This window comes from Hyla sarda, chromosome 6 (genome assembly GCF_029499605.1).
Source record: "Hyla sarda isolate aHylSar1 chromosome 6, aHylSar1.hap1, whole genome shotgun sequence".
NCBI lineage: Eukaryota > Metazoa > Chordata > Amphibia > Anura > Hylidae > Hyla > Hyla sarda.
The window spans coordinates 153444266-153462968 of record NC_079194.1 but is presented as its reverse complement, the minus strand read 5'-3'; the positions used below and the strand labels follow the sequence as shown (position 1 = coordinate 153462968).

Genomic DNA, 18703 nt, shown 5'->3' with positions numbered 1-18703 from the left:
TGCTATATTCCCCGGCTCCCCTGACAGGCGTCACACTGCCTTGTCATTAGTGATGAGTGGCATTGGCCATATACGAATTTGCAATATTTTGCGAATATATAGACAAATATTCGTCCTATATTCGTGTATTTCGCGAATTCGTTATATTTGCATATTCGCATTTTCGAGGAAGAAAACAGTGAGTGGATGGGCAACTTTACTACTGGTTGCTAGGGATGTTGTTGGGAACCTCAGACAAGTGTATTTGCATCATTCTAATTGTCTCACAAGTGAAAAGAAGGAATATGCGAATATTCACATATGCGAATATGCGGAAAAACAAATATTCGCAATTTAGAATATATAGCGAATATATACGCAATATTCAACACTACTTGTCATAACGCCCAACACTACTTGTCATAACAACAGAGTGAAAGGAGCCTAAGTATGGCTTCAGAACACCTCAAATGGTACTAGGGGGGGTTAATGGCATTTAATTAGATTATTCTTACCGATGACCAATTCCTTTTAAGAAATGTGTTGTATAGCTAGTCTTACAATGTATGTGAATACTTCCGTCATCCTTTGGTATGTAACAGGGGTTATAATGCTGCCTCTATGACAATCCATTAAGTCAGGCAATGCAGGCGCGATCCGCACTATGTTGTACTGTAACTTCTGTTTTTCTCAATTAACAATATGAGTAGGAATAGTGGCAAACCAGGAGAATCACGTCAGAAAGTCATTTGAGGATCCAATGATCTGGAGACTGCCAAGTGCTTATGATATAGATACAGTAGATAGACATATGTAATGAACATAACAAAGGACAGATCCACTCAGTTTAGTAAAAAACATAATTTATTTGCCAGGGGATCATGCACCTCTAATGTTACTATTTTGACAGAATACGAGATTTAAGTTACGATTGTGATCTTAGCAATCATAAAGCAAACAAATTACATTATAAATGACTTTACTGGTGCAAGAACCCAGAAACCATTGCCATTTATTATATGCTCAGGTTAGGCTACTAACATATCGGCTGAATATACATTATGTAACAGGGAACGAGTTTGGGAGACACAAGCAATGACACTATTGACTCTTGACAATGGACTATTATCAAAAGTTTTGCTGTTTGTTATAGTAAAGAGTCCATAAAAGTAGTCATACTTACACACAAACACATGAATGCTCTCTTCTTGCAGTGGCTTATATCCTCAAGAAGAAAATGAGCAGACAGTTGAAATTCAACATGTCCAATCCTTCTCTCCATTGACATCATTGGTTGGAGAGAATCAGGAGACCCCTGCAGGTTGGTTATTCCTACAAATATTGGGTTTGGCTGACACATCTAATGTGTACAGTAAGGGACCATCCAGGATTAGAAAAATGCTGCTTCTTTTTTGCAAAAACAGCACCACTCCTGTCCACAGGTTGTGTGTAGAACTGCAGTTCAGTTTCATTTACTTCAATGGAGGAGAGCTGCAATACCAAACACAATCTGTGGACAAGAGTGGAGCTGTTTTTGAAGGAAAGAAGCCACATTTTTCTAATCCTGGAAACCCCTTTAGGTTTGTGGACAGACACACCCTTAGGGTCTATTCACACAGCAGAATTTCCGCTTGCGGAATTCTGCCTCAAAGCATAAGTTCAGAAGTGTAAATTGGAGTGCAGAATCCCATAGACGTCTATGGGCTTTCATTTGAGGCAGAATTCCGCAAGCTGAAATTCTGCCGTATGAATAGACCCTTAGGCTAGGTTCACTTCCACTGTGAAATTGCAGGCAGAAGCTCCACTTACTATTATGTATAGTATAGTGAATGGGTTTCCGATCACAAATTCACACTTCGGACTTTGTGAAGAGGAATTTGTGAACGGAAAATCTGCTTGGAAATTTCCACCTGAAGAATGTCATTGCTCATCCAGTAGCCTGGTAATGTAATCCGCTGAAAGTTTTAGCAGGTAAAATGCCGCTTTCTGGCCCAAGTGAATTTAAAGGGGTACTCCGGGGGGAAACTTTTTTCTTTTTTTTTTCAAATCAACTAGTGCCAGAAAGTTAAACAGATTTGTAAATTACTTCTATTAAAAAAAATCTTAATCCTTCCAGTACTTATTAGCGGCTGTATACTACAGAGGAAATTCTTTTTTTTTTTATCCTGTCTGTTCACAGTGGTCTCTGCTGACACCTCTGTCCACGTCAGGAACTGTCCAGAGCAGAAGAAAATCCCCATATCAACATATGCTGCTCTGGACAGTTCCTGACATGGACAGAGGTATCAGCAGAGAGCACAGTGGTCATGACAGAAAAGAAATCCAAAAAGAAAATAATTTCCTCTGAAGTATACAGCAGTTAAGTACTTCGAGGATTAAAGGAAAACTGTCAGACATTTTCTCCCACACTATCCACACTACTGGTGGATAGAACGGGAGACGCTGATTAAAACTAGCCCTACCTCGTCTAGATCCGCCCAGCCATTTGCCCGCAATTGTAGTTTTAATCTATGTGTATATCTTGCTGTAACTGGCATGGGCGGGGCTTCTGCAGGTTAACTGGCACTGACGTCAGTGCCACTTATGAACATTCATCCCCCCCTCCCTCCAGTTCTCCCTCTCTTCGCTGCTTCTAACTGGAGGGAGGATAGTGCGGGAGAAAATATCTGACAGTTTTCCTTTAAGATTTTTTAATAGAAGTCATTTACAAATCGCTTTTTTTTTTTGGCACCAGTTGTTTTAAAAAAAAATTTTTTTATAAAAATGTTTTCCACTGGAGTACCCCTTTAACCTAAGGCTATGTTCACACATTGGAATTTCCACAGCAGCAGCAGAATCCTATTGATTTCAATGGGATTCTGCTTCACTGTGCACATGGCAGAATTTCCGCGCCAGATGTTTGTTAGCTTAGAAATTCAGATTCCAGCATCTGCAGAAAGAATAGTCATGTCTATTCTTTCTATGGAGTCATACACGGCAAAGCATTTCCAAGCGGTCCTAGCGCTGGAATGTTCTGCCAGCGCTCCACTGTTGGTGGAAAGTCCACACAGACCACACTTTCCCAGAAGAAAAATTACCAGATCAAACTCTGTGTAGAGTGTAGGGAGATTAATGCTATGTTCACACCTCAGAATTTTCGTGCGGAAGTTGGCAGCATTTTGACTTCAGCTGTACAGAATGATACAGGTTGTAACTCAGGATCAAACATATTCTCTTCCTGAACATCATAATAATAATAACAATAATAAAGCTAATGTTGCAAATATAACATAACAGGTGAAAAACAGTGTGTCATCTACAGAAAAAAAATGATTTATTCATTAAAGAAATTTGAATGAAAAGATAAGTGCAATAGAAATCTACAATGCAGCAATTGGATTATTATAAAATATAAGGCAGAACTTGGCCCCCTTGGAGTCCATCGGACAGCGAGTTTGGTTTCTGCTGTTGAGAAAGTCCTCAGTGCTCATAGGCATCAACACTTAAAAGATGCTTGTACTTTTCTGCCATTGAGAGGCTGTGGGGGGCGGAAATTATTCACCATATGGATCCTCTCTTCCTCTTCTTCATCATTAAAAAGGATGGTTTTCCTAAATCGTTCCATCTAGGAACAGACAAAAACATTAAGATAATAACATTTCTTCATATCATTTACAAAAACACTTTTAGTTAAAAGCCTTAAATCGAAAACTGGCCATACAAAGAGTAATATTTCTGCCATGAGAGACAACTGGGCAAAGAATTGAGTAGGTGTCTGATAAAGCAGAGAACTATTGCAACCTGGCCATGCTGGCTTAACCCCAAAATCACGGGACCCTATAAACTGTCTTCAATTGTATATCTAATACACCATGGCTACTGATATCCCAATGTCCCCAAAAAATAACGTGGAGCCCTTAATTGTGGTTATAGCCAGGGCTGCATTTACCATAAGACACCCGAGGGCCTGGGCCTAGGGCAGCACTTTTGAGGGAGGGCAACACTTCAACGAGTAACAAAAGGAAAAAAGATTTTAAGGTATGTTCACATGTGCAAATTTTGCTGCAGATTTTCTTTACCTTAATTTCTGCTGCTTATTTTATCAACACGCATGTTAACATACCCTCATGGAGCAACAATTGATAGGGCGTACACAAACAAACAGAAATGGGAGGGCAAGGCAAGACATGTTGCACCTTAGCCAATAGGTACAGACACTCAAGGACGTAAAAAAAACAAAAAAAAACAAGAACAGGCCGTCTAGGGAGCAGCAGAACACAGTCTATATTTAGTCACCCAGGGACCCCACACCGCATCAAATTTACGCAGGGCCTTAAACTTTTCATATATCTTCCTTTCCCACCGGACAATAAGAGAAACCCTAGCAACCAAGTCAGTTACCGTAGGGGGGCTAGCCCTGATCCAGTATTGGGCAATAAGTTTCCTAGCCTGATACAAAACACGGAGGATTCCCAGTTCTACCCCCCGACAGCTCAGGGTCACACCCAGTATACAAGATTTAGGGTCCCGAGGCACAGTAATCTCATACACATCACGTACAAGGAGGTGGACATCCCTCCAATAGGGAGTCAACAACGAACAGTCCCAAACAATATGGTACAAGTCCACACCCACCTGACCACACGGTTGACTACGGTTTTAGGTCCGGTAGAAAACCGCATACAGGCAAAAATGAGCCGACCGGGTCACTCCGGTCGGCTCATTGAAATGAATTACATACCGGCCGCATACGGTTCTCTGCTGACACCTCTGTCCGAGTCAGGAACTGTCTAGAGCAGGAGAGGTTTTCTATGGGGGATATGATTCTAATCTGGACAGTTCCTGACACGGACAGGGGTGTCAGCAGAGAGCACTGTTGTCAGACAGTAAAGAAATTCACAAATTAAATTTACAAATATGTTTAACATACAGGCACCAGTTGATTTGAAAACATTTGTTTTCTACTTGTTTCCACCGGAGTTCCCCTTTAAGTGGCACAAAGGGTGTTTGGCCTTATTCACTGATGTGCTTGCCTTCTCATCATTTACACCATTGGAAGAAGATCTGATACCTATATCATAATGTCATACCTGTGTCCAAAACTGCAACTTAGTCATCATAACACAGAAATGTAATAAAACTACTCCCTGCTCTGGGAGTGTCTCTTTTCCTATCACTGATGATTGTCTGTAGATAAGTGCCCTTTTCTCTCTTGATTGAGTATGGTCCCCTCCTGTCCGGTGTATGTGTCACATTGACTGCTTATTGCCACACACCCTGTTTCATGGAATAGGAACTGTAAGCACCATTTATACAGGGCCTGCCCTTAATGTACACGGCAGCAATGTCCCAGCAAACCTCAGAGCATTTACACAGTGGCATTAGTAATAGTTTACTCCTCTCACCTTAACACCTTCACAATCTCAAGACAAACAAGTTACCGCTGCATAATATATTAATCAAATACCAATCAGGTACAAAGTTTAATCCAGATACCATTGCTGTAACAGCTGGACCTAATGAGACCTGTTATAGAAAGTTGGGAGGAGGGACACAGCACCCCATTATTATATGTATGGATGGGCAGATGAGCAGTGCAGCAGTACCTGAGGGCCACCCTTTGAGGCTGATGAAGTCCAGTGATAGGCCCCATTACTTTTTCACTGAAGAGGCCTCCCAACCACAGCTTACATTAAAGGATTATTCCCGTCTAACACATTTATTACATATCTATAGTATGAGCTATAAATCTCTGATAAATGCTTGTCCTAATTTTGTACCTTTTTTATTTTTTATTTTTAGAACTGGGTCCCTCAAGAGCCCTCTGGCCTGTATGTGGGGGACTGAGTTGGCCAGAATTCCAAAAACTGCCAAGCAGGCTGTTTTGCCTTGGTTACATAAGTCCCTTAGACTTATTTGCGAGTTGTGGAAACAGTGTAGCTCATAGGGTTTCAAAGAAAATCTCTTGCTCTGGAGAACATGTCCTGTTCTGCATTACATAGATCAATGTTTCCCAAGGCGTGCAATGGCAGTCCAATGAGAAAGACGGCAACTGGATACACTAGGACCCCTGTGGCTTAGCTCCAGCATAGGGGTCCCAGTGTGTCCTAGCTGTGAGATCTTTAGGCCGCTGGCATGTAGCTGTGCCTACAGACGGTAGTGGAAGGGAACATCACTTTTTCTGGGATGCACACAGGTGACATAATTGTGTGCGTCCCATAGGTAGAGAAGCTCCTGGCCTCTTATGACTGTAGGAGGAAGCTACCTGCAGCATAGAAACAGGATAAATCATTGGTGAGTAACGGGGGGCCAAGAAGGTATGGTTTTATTTGTTTTGTTGTTTTAGAGCTTTTTTTTCTGTTAAGTTTTTAGGGGCACCCCTATACAGGGAGCAAGCTACCTACAAATCGATCCTACCTACATGGGGAAGCAAACTACCTACAGGTAGGGGGAGCCAAGAAGGTGAATATATATTTTTTTGTTTTTAGTTTTCAGGGATATCTTGCCTTCAGGGGGGCAAACTACCTACAGCAGAGTCTTACTTACAGAGGGTCCTACATACAAGCAGCAAGCTACCTCCAAGGGGGTCCTACATACAAAGAGAAAACTACCTATAGGGAGGTCCTACCTACAGGGGAGGTGGAAAAATACCAACATGGGGGTCATATCCACAGAAAGGACAAGCCACCTAAAGGAGGGGTCCTACCTAAAGGGGATTAAACTACCTTCAGGGTTGTCCTATTTACAGTGGGGCAAACAACCTTCAAAAGAGTTCTACCTACAGTGGGGCAAACTATCTTCAGGCAGTCCCATCTACAGGGGGGCAAACTGCCTATAGCGGTGTCCCACCTATAGGGGGCAAACTTCCTACAAGGGGTTTTTATCTACGAGGGGTGCAAACTACCTAAAATGGGCTTCTATCTACAGTGGCAAAGTATCTACATGGGCCAGACTACCTGTAAGGGAGGGAAATTACTGACAGGAAGTCCTACCTAAAGGGTGCAAACCACCTACTAGAGGAAACTACATCCTGGGGAAACAATTTACTGTGGGAAACTACCTAACGGGGAAAACTATCTATTGAACTAGCTACCTACAGTGGGGCAAAAAGTATTTAGTCAGCCACCATTTGTGCAAGTTCTCCCACTTGAAAAGATGAGAGAGGTCTGTAATTTTCATCATAGGTACACCTCAACTTTGAGAGACATAATGAGAAAAAAAAATCCCATAAAATCACATTGTCTGATTTTTAAAGAATTTATTTGCAAATTATGGTGGAAAATAAGTATTTGGTAATCTACAAAAAAGCAAGATTTCTGTCTCTCACAGACCTGCAACTTCTTCTTTAAGAGTCTCCTCAGTCCTCCACTTGTTACCTGTATTAATGGAACCTGTTTTAACTTGATATCCAAACTCCACTATGGCCAAGACCAAAGAGCTGACGAAGGACACCAGAAACAAAATTGTAGACCTGCACCAGGCTAGGAAGACTGAATCTGCAATAGGCAAGCAGCTTGGTGTGAAGAAATCAATTATTAGAAAGTGGAAGACATACAAGACCACTGATAATTTCCCTCGATCTGGGACTCCACACAAAATCTCACCCTGTGGTGTCATGATAACAAGAACGGTGAGCAAAAATCCCAGAACCACACAGGGGGACCTAGTGAATGACCTGCAGATAGCTTGGACCAAAGTAACAAAGGCTACCATCAGTAACACACTACACCGGCAGGGACTCAAATCATGTAGTGCCAGACGTGTCCCCCTGATTAAGCCAGTACATGTCCGGGCCCGTCTGAAGTTTGCTAGAGAGCATTTGGATGATCCAGAAGAGTATTGGGAGAATGTCTTATGGTCAGATGAAACCAAAGTAGAACTTTTTGGTAAAAACTCAACTCGTCGTGTCCAAAGAACACCATACCTACTGTATAGCATCAGGGTGGAAACATCATGCTTTGGGGCTGTTTTTCTGCTAAGGGAAAGAATGAATGGGACCATGTATCGTAAGATTTTGAGTGAAAACCTCCTTCCATCTGCAAGGGCATTAAAGATGAAACATGGCTGGGTCTTTCAGCATGACAATGATCCCAAACACACTGCCTGGGCAATGAAGGAGTGGCTTCGTAAGAAGCATTTCAAGGTCCTGGAGTGGCCTAGCCAGTCTCCAGATCTCAACCCCATAGAAAACCTTTGGAGGGAGTTGAAAGTCTGTGTTGCCCAGCGACAGCCCCAACACATCACTGCTCTAAAGGAGATGTGCATGGAGGAATGGGTCAAAATACCAGCAACAGTGTGTGAAAACCTTGTGAAGACTTACAGAAAACGTTTGTTTGTCACTGCCAGCAAAGGGTATATAACAAAGTATTGAGACCAAATACTTATTTTCCACCATAATTTGCAAATAAATTCTTTAAAAATCAGACAATGTGATATTATGGATTTTTTTTCTCATTATGTCTCTCATAGTTGAGGTATACCTATGATGAAAATTACAGGCCTCTTTCCTTTTTTTTTTTTCAATTGGTGGCTGACTAAATACTTTTTTGCCCCACTGTATGTGCCTAATGGGAAGGGCCACCTACCCCTCCCCAACTACCCACTTACCTACCCCTTTCCACCAACCCACTAACCTTCTCACTCACCTACCTACTTTACAGTTCATGACACTTAACAGCAGAATTATTACTGTTTGGCACCCTAAACTGTGTAGAAAATAGAAGGAGATTTCTGGAAAAGTGTGGAGCTTAAGATGCTTGTCTGGCAGGTTCTGCAGAGATGAGTTTTGGGTTGAAGAAATAGTAATGGTTGTCTGGGCTAGATTGAGAAGAAAAGGGTAAGTGAATTACTCTGATCAGAGAAGATGTCACATGTGAATCATTAGATATAACAGCACTGTAATCTGCACAGCTAGGATATAGGTATTGTGCATTGCTTCTTTTTAGGTGATTGTTGTCTTTGTTGTAGAAAATTATTTGGTAGGTACAGATTTTTTCAGAGGGTAGCCCCAAGGTGAAAAAGGTTGGGAAACACTGACATAGACAATCATTTGATATAAAAGGACACTGTGTAGTGCTCCATTTTCCCTGCAGGGAAACTAAAAGCCTACTGCCAGGTTACCAGGCAGGGATCCCAAGAGCAGGACACTGTGTGATCTGCTTATTGTCTAAAGCAGTCCCCTTTAACAACCCCTTTAACATGCTTCCAGTCAACAATTTTACCTGTTTTTCTGAAACCTTTATAGGCTCTTTCAGGACAATCCAGTTCACACTTTCATTGAGAGGGGGTGTGGTTAGAGAACCGGGGTATGTCCAGTATTCTAGGCTGGATGGCAGCAGGCATTTGGGATTGAAGTTGTTAAATTGTGCTTTGGTTCCCTTAAAAAGAGTTAAATGTCAGTGGTGAATTCTGTATCTCACTGGGAGACAAACATCAGAAGATAGAGAACATTCCCTCCCATAACACATCCACCCCCACACTGTAATACCAGAAAATTATGTACCAATTAATCTGTGATTGTAGCAAGGTCTCCACATATGTATCTAGTAATCTGGCAGCTCTCCCATAGATATGGCTGCCAGCTGGACATTGCTATGTAGTCTAGATATACAAATAAGCTCAAAAGACTATCCCATAATAGCCAAACCAAGACTTCTGCAAAAAGAAGAGTCACCCATGTATAAACAGCTGTTTGGCTAGTATGGGACAGTTTTCTCCTGGAGGAGAGCTGGTCTGCATATTTTTTCCTATAGAGCATTGCCTGGTAATCAGGGATGTGCACACATTCAGGTTCAAAGGAGGCTTGAGCCCCTGCTCTTTTCCGCCCCTGCCCCCTTAATGCCTTTTTTTGCAAATCTGCAGCAGTGTAGACAGAGTGAGTCTGCTCACTCTATAGCATGGGCATAGGAACCGGGGGGGATGAGGGGGACGGATCCCCCCAGGAATTCATGCGGGGGAATCAGCCGCCACCACTTTAAAAGCCCAGTGCATGCTGGGAGCTCCCTGCATGCCAAAGAGGAGAAGCTGGCATGGACAGTCACAGACTTTAGAATGTGGCCAGTATTAAGCTCATGGTAGGCAATCCAAAGGGGGCTTCCTGGACAGCTTTAGATACACACTTACACTTTCAAATGTTACATAAATCGCGGTAAAATCGCGACAAGTTTGCTGCGATTTGTGCAAAATTTTTACACAAATCACTGCAAAATGGACAGAGAACAGAGGGGTCCGGAGAGGACAGGAAGATCTGGGTTACAGAGGGGTCTGGAGAGGAAGGAAGTCTGGGGTACAAAGGGGTCTGGAGCCTAAAGAGCAGTCTAAGGTACAAAGGGTCTGACGAGGACAGAGTACAAGGCCTAGGGTACAAAACGAGCCTAGGGTACAAAAGGGTCTGGGGTACATTGGGGTCTGGAGAGGCCAAAGGGGTCTGGGGTACAGAGGTGTCTGGAGAGGACAAAAGGGTCTGATGTACAGAGGGGTCTGGGATACAGAGTGGTCCGGGGAGGACAGAGCGTGGTGAGTGGACAGAGCGGTCTGGAGAGAACAGAGTTGTCTGGGAAGGACAGAGTAGACATAGGGATCTGGAGTGGAGAGAGGGGTCTGGAGTGGAGAGAGGGGTCTGGAGTGGACAAAGAGGTCTAGTGTACAGAGGGTCTGGGGAAGACAGAGTTGTCTGGGGAGGACAGAGGGGTCTGGAGTGGACAGAGGGGTCTGGAGTGGACAGAGGGGTCTGGAGTGGACAGAGGGATCTGGTGTACAGAGGGGTCTGGAGAGGACAGAGTGGTCTGGGGAGGAAATTGGGGTCTGGAGGGGACAGAGAGGGCTGGGGGTACAGAGGGGACTGGGACACAGAGGGTCTGGAGAGGACAGAGTGGTCTGGAGGACAGAGGGATCTGGGACACAGAGGGTCTGGAGAGGACAGAGTGGTCTGGAGAGGACAGAGGGGTCTGGAGAGGACAGAGGGGTCTGGGGGTACAGAGGGGACTGGAGAAGACAGAGGGGTCTGGGGTATGGAGCGGTCTGAGGTGCAGAAGAGTCTGGGGTACAGAGCAGTTGAAAGTACAGAGGGGTCTGGAGGAGGACAGAGGGGTCTGGGTTACAGAGAGATCTGGGGGACTCTGATCAGGCAGCGAGACAGGAGCCTTATCTGTTTGTATTCCTGGCACATTGTGATCATCTCTCCCTGTATAGACAGTAATGGGAGAAGATTTTAGAAGCCCAACAACTGCCAAATGTGGAGCAGCTTCTGCCTCACAGTCACAATGCTGGAGCCGCTGTCATGGTCGGTGGATCACCGGCAGACCCACCCCACTCAAGACCTGCATACTCTGGGTGAGTTTACATGGAGCAGTACTGATAGGAGATACTAATTGATTGTACCAGATACAGTACTATCGATAATTGGGATGATTTATTTATTTTTTTGCTTAGTTTCGGGGCATTAATTGCATAGATTCATACGACAATTTATGAGGTCCAGAGGTTAAGTAAGTTTGTGAAAATGCTCTAAGTGGAGTTATTTAGGAATTTCAGTTGTAACAGATTTGTGAACTTTGACTTTTGCATAAAATGTCGCAAACCATTCAAAAACACCGCGAATCAGCACTAGCCCTGACCTGGCTTTTAAAAAATGCTTTTTGTAAAAACTTCATTTGGAGAGCATTTTTAAAAAGTTCCACGTTTATTGCACAACAGGGCAAAAATAAATGGCTTTAATACACACTTTATAAAGGCAACAATGAAAAATGTCCCTCATAATTTGGTAACTGTAGTAAAGTAAAACAAAACATAAATAAATTGGGTATCTTTGTAATTGTATGGACCTGCAGAGTAAAGACTACATGTCATTTTAACCGTACAATGCATTGTGTAGAAATGCAAGCCCCCAAAAGTGGCAAGATTGCATTTTTTTATTTCACCCCACAAATAATTTTGTTTATGTTTGTGTGATAAAATAAGTGATGTCATTACAAAGTACAATTGGTGGTGCAAAAACAAGCCTCATATGAGTCTGTAGGTTGAAAATGTAAAGACTTATAGCTATTAAAGTGGTACATCTTTTTTTTCCCTTTAAAATCCGGCCTAAAAAACCTCTACTTACCTCCTACCACACCCTTAGCACCTCCAGTATCCCTGCCATGGCCTCAGCTACAATTCTCTTCCCGGTGCCGGATGTGAACATGTCAGTCTGCAGCTCAGCTAATCCTCAGCTTCAGTCAGTGATTTACTGAGCAGCAGTGTGGGACGTATTGCTGGTACCGATGGGTTCTGGGGGCCTATTGGGACTTTCCTGGGGTAATGCTAACATGATGGCTGGAGGTCCTTTACCTCGGGAATTGTGATGTGGTAAAGGGGCACTTCGCCCCTAGACATCTTATACCCTATACTTTGTCTGACTGCGGGGGTCCTGGCGCTGCGGCACCCCAGACATCCGGTGCACTGAGGGAACTTTGCTTCGTGCCAGATGACTGGCGATGTGGGACAAAGGCTCGAAACGTCGTCAGGCCCCGCTCATCATGTCACGGCAACACGCCCTCAATGCAAGTCTATGGGAGGGGGCGTGACAGGCGCCCCCTCCCATTGACTTGCATTGATGGGGCGTGGCCGTGACGTCACAAGTGGGCATGGCTGTGATGTCACAGCTGCACCTGATGCTCTAAACCAACGCCGGGTGCAGCAGGGAGATCATGGGAGTCCCCAGCGGCAGGACCTTTGCGATCAGACATCCCCTATCCTTTGGATAGGGGATAAGATGTCTGGGGGTGGAGTACCCCTTTGACATATGTAAGTTTTTTATGGTGCCCTTTTTTTAACTTGAGCCCCTGCCCTCCAAAATGTCTGTGCATGTCCCTGCTGGTAATAAATCTCCATACACCATAAGATTTCCTGGGGAATGTTTATATTCTAAGTCTTATGATATTTTCCCTTTTTTCACATTTAGTTATAAGCTTATGTACATTTGCAACAAATTGAGGGCTTTGTTGCAAATTGTGCGACAAGTTGTGCAAGAAGATAACCAGACTATGACATATCTACACACAGAATCTTTGAAACTCATTCAGAGTGACCACTGGGTTCTTCATCACTTCTCTCACCAAGGACCAATTACTTAGTTTGGTGGGGTGTCCAGCTCTAGTAGGAATCCTGTTTGTTCCAAACTTTCTTAATTTAAGAATTACTGTGTTTTTGGGAAATATGAGTGCAGCATAATGTGTCACCTTCTCCAGATCTGTGCCTCCACACAATCCTGTCTCTGAGCTCTACAGGCAGTTCTTTTGCCTCATTATGTGATTTTGCTTTGTTATACATTGTCAGCTGTGAGACTTTATATAGACAGGGTTGTGTCTTTCCTAATCCTGTCCAATCAACTGAATTTACCACAGGTGACTCCAATCAAGGTACAGAAACATCTCAAAGATGATCAAGAGAAATGGGGGGAGTCAAAGCAAAGGGTCTGAATACTTATGTTTATGTAAAAGTTCTTCCTTTAAAAAAAACACTTTGTCAGTATGGAGTATTGAGTGCAGAATGGTGGGTAGAAATTGATTTTGTTTTTATTTTTAGCACAAGGCCACAACATAACAAAATGTGAAAAAAGTGAAAGGGCTTGGAAACTTTCCAAATGCTTTTTATGACTTTTATACTGCATAATGTGTGTATAATGTTAAATGGGCACTGTCATCAACCTTTTTTTTTATATGTTGTAGTACTTATGTACTTCAACATATCTCTAATATACTTTCATTATTTTGAATAGGGTTTGATAGAGCGGGTTGCGCAGTGGGGTTCAGGGTAGCGGGTTGTGGACGTAACAAAGATATTGTTTTCAACACAGGGTGCCTCCAGTTGTTTCACCACTACAACTCCCAGCATGCCCTGACAGCCAATAGATGTCAGGGCAAGCTGGGAGTTGTAGTGGTGAAACAGCTGGAGGCACCCTGTATAGATGAACTAAGGGCGGAAGTGTCGGCCCCAGCAGGTATCAGTGACGTGGTGCCTGCTGGGGAAGTCTGCCTGGTAAGTGAGCACACTACCAGGCAGACAAAAAGCCATTTTTAATATAGTAAAATAAGGGAGGGAGGGGGTAAGGGATAGACGGGCAATAGGTAGGGACAGAAAAAAAAAAGGATGGTGGGAGCTACTCTTTAAGGTTTGCACTCTCCAAGAGGAGAGAAGAGTGCCTGGTCTTATGCAGCAACCTTCCACAACCAGGGTATGGTTCGGGAAGGGGGGAGCCACCAAGAATTATCATTTGCTGTATCCTCTGCTCAGTGTATCCTCTGATCATTTGCTGTATCCTCTGCTCATACAGACACTGTGAATAACTGTCATGACAGCTCTGTTTATGGAGTACTGTCTCTGCCAATACTTTAGAGGAACCGTGGCTGTCAAAAGTAATGGGGACACTATGACTGTTATTGTTATGGGGCATTGTGGCTGTCACTGTTATAGCAACATTTTAGCTGACACTGTTATATGGGCACCGTGACTGGCACCGTTACAGGGGATACTGTCACTGTTACGGTGCATTGCGGTTGTCATTGCTATAGGGAGATTGTGACTGTCACTGTTATATGGGCATTGTGGTTGGCATCATTGGGAGGGAACTAAGGCAGTCCCTCTTATGGGGTACTGTAGCTGGCAATGCTATATGAGTACCCTGTCAGGCACTGTTAATGAGGATACTGTTGCTGGCACTGTTAATGGGGACCTTACATATGACATTGTGGCTGACACCAGTTTGGCTGGAGCTATTTTATGGGCTATGCCAGGTGTTGTTGTTGTTGTTATTATTATTATTATATAAACAGAATTTAAGGATCTAATATGTTTTTTTCATTAACAAATATGGAATGTCACTTAATAGGAAAAAGGTCTCACCACTGTTGACATTCTTGCATTTTAATGCCTCAGCCTGTGCTGCTGTCTCCCTTTGAGATATTACATATAATATTCTTATTATAAGGCTTTACATGAACATTCATCACTCTAATCCTCCATAAAAATCCCATCAGCAAACACTGGATTGGTTTCTGTTGGCCAGTAATCTGAGGCTGTGTTTTATGTGATAGGTCATTATATACGATGCTAAGAAAGCAAATCCAATACAGGTAGGTACATAAGCTGAACCATAAAGGCAGCCGAAGTTAAAAATAGCTGTGAATTTCGAGCACAACACTAAATGTGAATAAACATTATTTACCCACCGGTGGATAGATAAAGGGGTGAAACAATGAACCGAATAAACAATTCTATAGAGCATGAAAAACATGCAATTCATTATAAGAGCATAAAGACAGGTTTCTGGGGAATTTACACAATTTGTCTGTAACAAAGGCCCAATGGTCTAAGATCTATTAATATGGCAATGTATACAAAGTGGAACACAAGTGCAATAGGCAACCTGATAGGGCACATGTAATATAGACTATATGTACAATTCTTTCCACCGAAGGTATAGAAAATGTTCAATACTATGTGTTCCGCATGTACACCTGCAGCACTGACAGTGACATTGTAGGGTATAGGATGTACAGAGGCTGGATATACCGTATATGATCAGCAGGAACCACATAGATGGGACTTACTGGTGTAAATGATGGGGGCTTTTACTCTGGAAGGAAGCAGGATTATCAATTTTTGCCCCCAAGTTTCATGTTAGGGTTTATACACTGGAATACTGATAAAGATGTCACTTACTTTAAATCTGACCATGTACAATGCGTCTGTTAACCTATCAAGGCCCGGGTGTTTCTCCTCAATCTGAAAATGAAAATATGGTAAATATAGGTATAAGATGAAAATGTCAAAATATACATAAAATTCTACACATACTACAATATATTAAAATTTGCTAATAATAAACTACAATAGTAACTGCATCTAATCTATGTACAGCACTAGACTGCAACCTGTGGGAAACTACAAATGCAAGCACGCCCTGACTGTACATGCTGGGAGCTGCCATAGGTTTCCTATACAAAGGGTAGATCTGGGAACTGTTCCAGTCATGACATGAGATATACACACTAGTTATCTTTCCTATAACATACAGAGAATATGTGGGATACAGCTCACTGGCCACTTACCTGCAGTCTAGGAGGGTAATTTCCAGGACTTTAGTGCCTTTCCTGTATCTTTACCACTCCTCTTACATTGAGCCTGTGTAATAATCTATGTTTTATATGGTAACCTTCTTCCATGAAAGACATTTTTAGTTTTTTTTTTTACTGCCAGTCGTTTTATAAACACTTTATATTTTTATCTGCCCACAGGATATTTTTGCAAGTACAAAATTCCTTTCTATTAAAACAATTGATACTGACTTCCATGAAGACACCAATGACCACCAGCCCATCTGAGGCCGCCGCTGCCTCACTGAAAGTGGAGTAGGATTTTGCATTCCAATGAACCAAGTGGAGCTGTGGGTACAATGACATAAAGTAATAAAAGTTTAGGGCTGTTCAGCAAATAACTATAAACTGTCTGTAACATGTGGCATACATACTATTGTAATGTATTGTTAACACTGGTTTAACATTTAAGGGGTTCATAAACTTAAATATACACCAAGAGTTAGAAAATTCCCAGTAAGTGCTTAAAGGGTGACTGACAGCCAGTTCACCCGCACTAAACCCAATACACAGGGTTATAATGTGGGTCAACCAGTTCTGGAGATAGAGCCGTTGTTAGCCAGCATTCCTAATATGTTAATTGCTGGCACGATGAAGGAAGGACCCGGCAAGGAGTCAGGGATGCTGGGCATGCCGGGTCCCTCCTCCATTGCACAAAGCGACTAACATATTAGCAATGCTGGGTAATATCAGGTCTTTATCTGGAAAAACAGATCACGGATGCGGTTGAATTATACCTTATATTAATCCAATCCCCCCACTATAACCCTGTGTATTGGGTTTAGTGCATGTGTACCAGCTTTCAGTATCACCATCATAGCCCTCTTAGTAAGCCTTATGCATACCTCACAGGGGTAAGATTTGCCATCCACAGTGTGTTCTGATCCTTCATTGTCCTGGTTTCCCCAATGAAAGTGGAATTGTTTGAGGCGGTAGGGATCATTAAGTGGTCCTCCACTGATCACTGCAATAGCCATACAATCAAGAAGTCAGCAAACACTGTATAAACCTGAATTTTCTTTTTTTTACTTTGTAAACCTAAAGTATACATACTATACAGTGGACCCTCAACTTATAATGGCCTTAGGTTACAATATTTTCAAAATACAATGGTCTTTTATGGACCATTGTAACTCGAAACCTTACTCAACCTACAATTCTGCGGAGAGACCAGATCCATGAAACGTGCCTATGGCTGAAAGAACTGACCAATCAGAATCAGTGTCTCACTAGTAAAACACCTGTATTACTTAAATGCATGCACTGACTGTCTGATTGTCTGCTAGCGCCTCCCTACAGTACAGGGAGATACTACATGGTCTGTACTATTTACCTGTGCCACGGCCAGCTGGTCCTTTGGACACCAAGTATTGGAGGCTCCATTACTTTTTTGGGACACTGTGTGTACTATACAGGACCCTGAAGAAGCTCCTGTCCTCCACATGGACAGAGATTTACAGCTTCCAGCAGCTCTTTCTTTTATGTGTAAGGACTGTGGGGTAGGAGGCCCAGCTGAGCCAATTATCACCACTTTTTAAGGGCAGTGGAGATGACCAATATATATGTTAGGGGTCAGATCTCGCCATTCAAACCCTGATAACTAAAAATGTTAAATGATGAAATTATTTTCGGGCCATCTTCTTTGGGTTCTTTACCCTTCTACATGAATAGTATACACTTTCCTATGACTGACCAGTCATTAGGAACATTTGGTCATCCAAACAATTCTAGATGGACCATATTACTTTTGTTCCAAAACTGTTGTGTTAGATGGTGCCTGGACCCTCCATGAATCCCTGAGCTCATTGTCCTAATCTAGACATAGAATGCAAATCTGCCATGTCTTATTCAGTCTTCTGGCCACCTTCTTAATCAGTTTATTGCTCCGGATCCACCCACTCAGCAAATATTTAGCCTCCTGGTACTGGAGTGAATGTAATCTGTGTTAGCCAAATAGGATATCACAGAGAGGTGTGAGCAGAATTATGTGTTGTAGCAGCTGAGGGTCCATTGTGGGGTTCTTTCATTTGTTTGGGGTAACGATGACATGGCCCTATTGTCCACCAGTCTGTTCTAAATAAAAAGGTATCTATTCCTGCTTCAATGTCACTCTTCACATTCACAGTAGTAATAATAATTCTTTCATATTGTCTTTCATGCATTTCTGTAATGGAAGCGTACAACATGCACTTATCATAATGTCACACATATCTGCTGTCTCACCTGTTTTGTCATCATTGTCGTCAAACTCCACCATGACCGAGTGACCATTGTTTGAAATGTTGATGGACGTGCACTGATCATAGGACACCACTAGAGGTGGCAGGCTGGGATTAAAGACCGCCTGACTGGTGACTATATTAATAGGAGATTGACGGTTACCCTGGGCAATAGGGAAGTATCGGTACCACTCGGAGGGACCTATGGGTGAAAGCACAGCAAAGAGATGATTAAAGGTGTATGCTGACAAAAGGCTATTGGAATAAATAAGGTTTGGACAGCTTGAGCAGACTCTTATCTCCACCATGGAAAACATTAATGGTAATGGGGGCGTAAGGGTTGATAATTGTTCAGTGGACATTATAATAATGTCTATTGTCAGCTTTAAAGGG

General features: G+C 42.7%; 1 protein-coding gene across 6 annotated transcripts in view; it reads right to left on the bottom strand.

Moving 5' to 3' along the window:
* Positions 1 to 857: 857 nt before the first annotated feature.
* The window catches only part of CA7 (carbonic anhydrase 7), a 49452-nt gene continuing 31606 nt past the window's right edge, over positions 858 to 18703 (bottom strand). For all 6 annotated transcript variants that reach the window (XM_056525586.1, XM_056525587.1, XM_056525589.1 and 3 more), the window contains 6 exons: positions 18315 to 18512; positions 16937 to 17055; positions 16284 to 16379; positions 15658 to 15720; positions 9180 to 9335; positions 858 to 3583 (listed from right to left, as the gene is read on the bottom strand). In XM_056525586.1, the coding sequence (XP_056381561.1) occupies positions 3455 to 3583; positions 9180 to 9335; positions 15658 to 15720; positions 16284 to 16379; positions 16937 to 17055; positions 18315 to 18512 (761 nt within the window). In that variant the 3' untranslated portion in view covers positions 858 to 3454. The remainder of the gene's footprint in view (positions 3584 to 9179; positions 9336 to 15657; positions 15721 to 16283; positions 16380 to 16936; positions 17056 to 18314; positions 18513 to 18703) is intronic.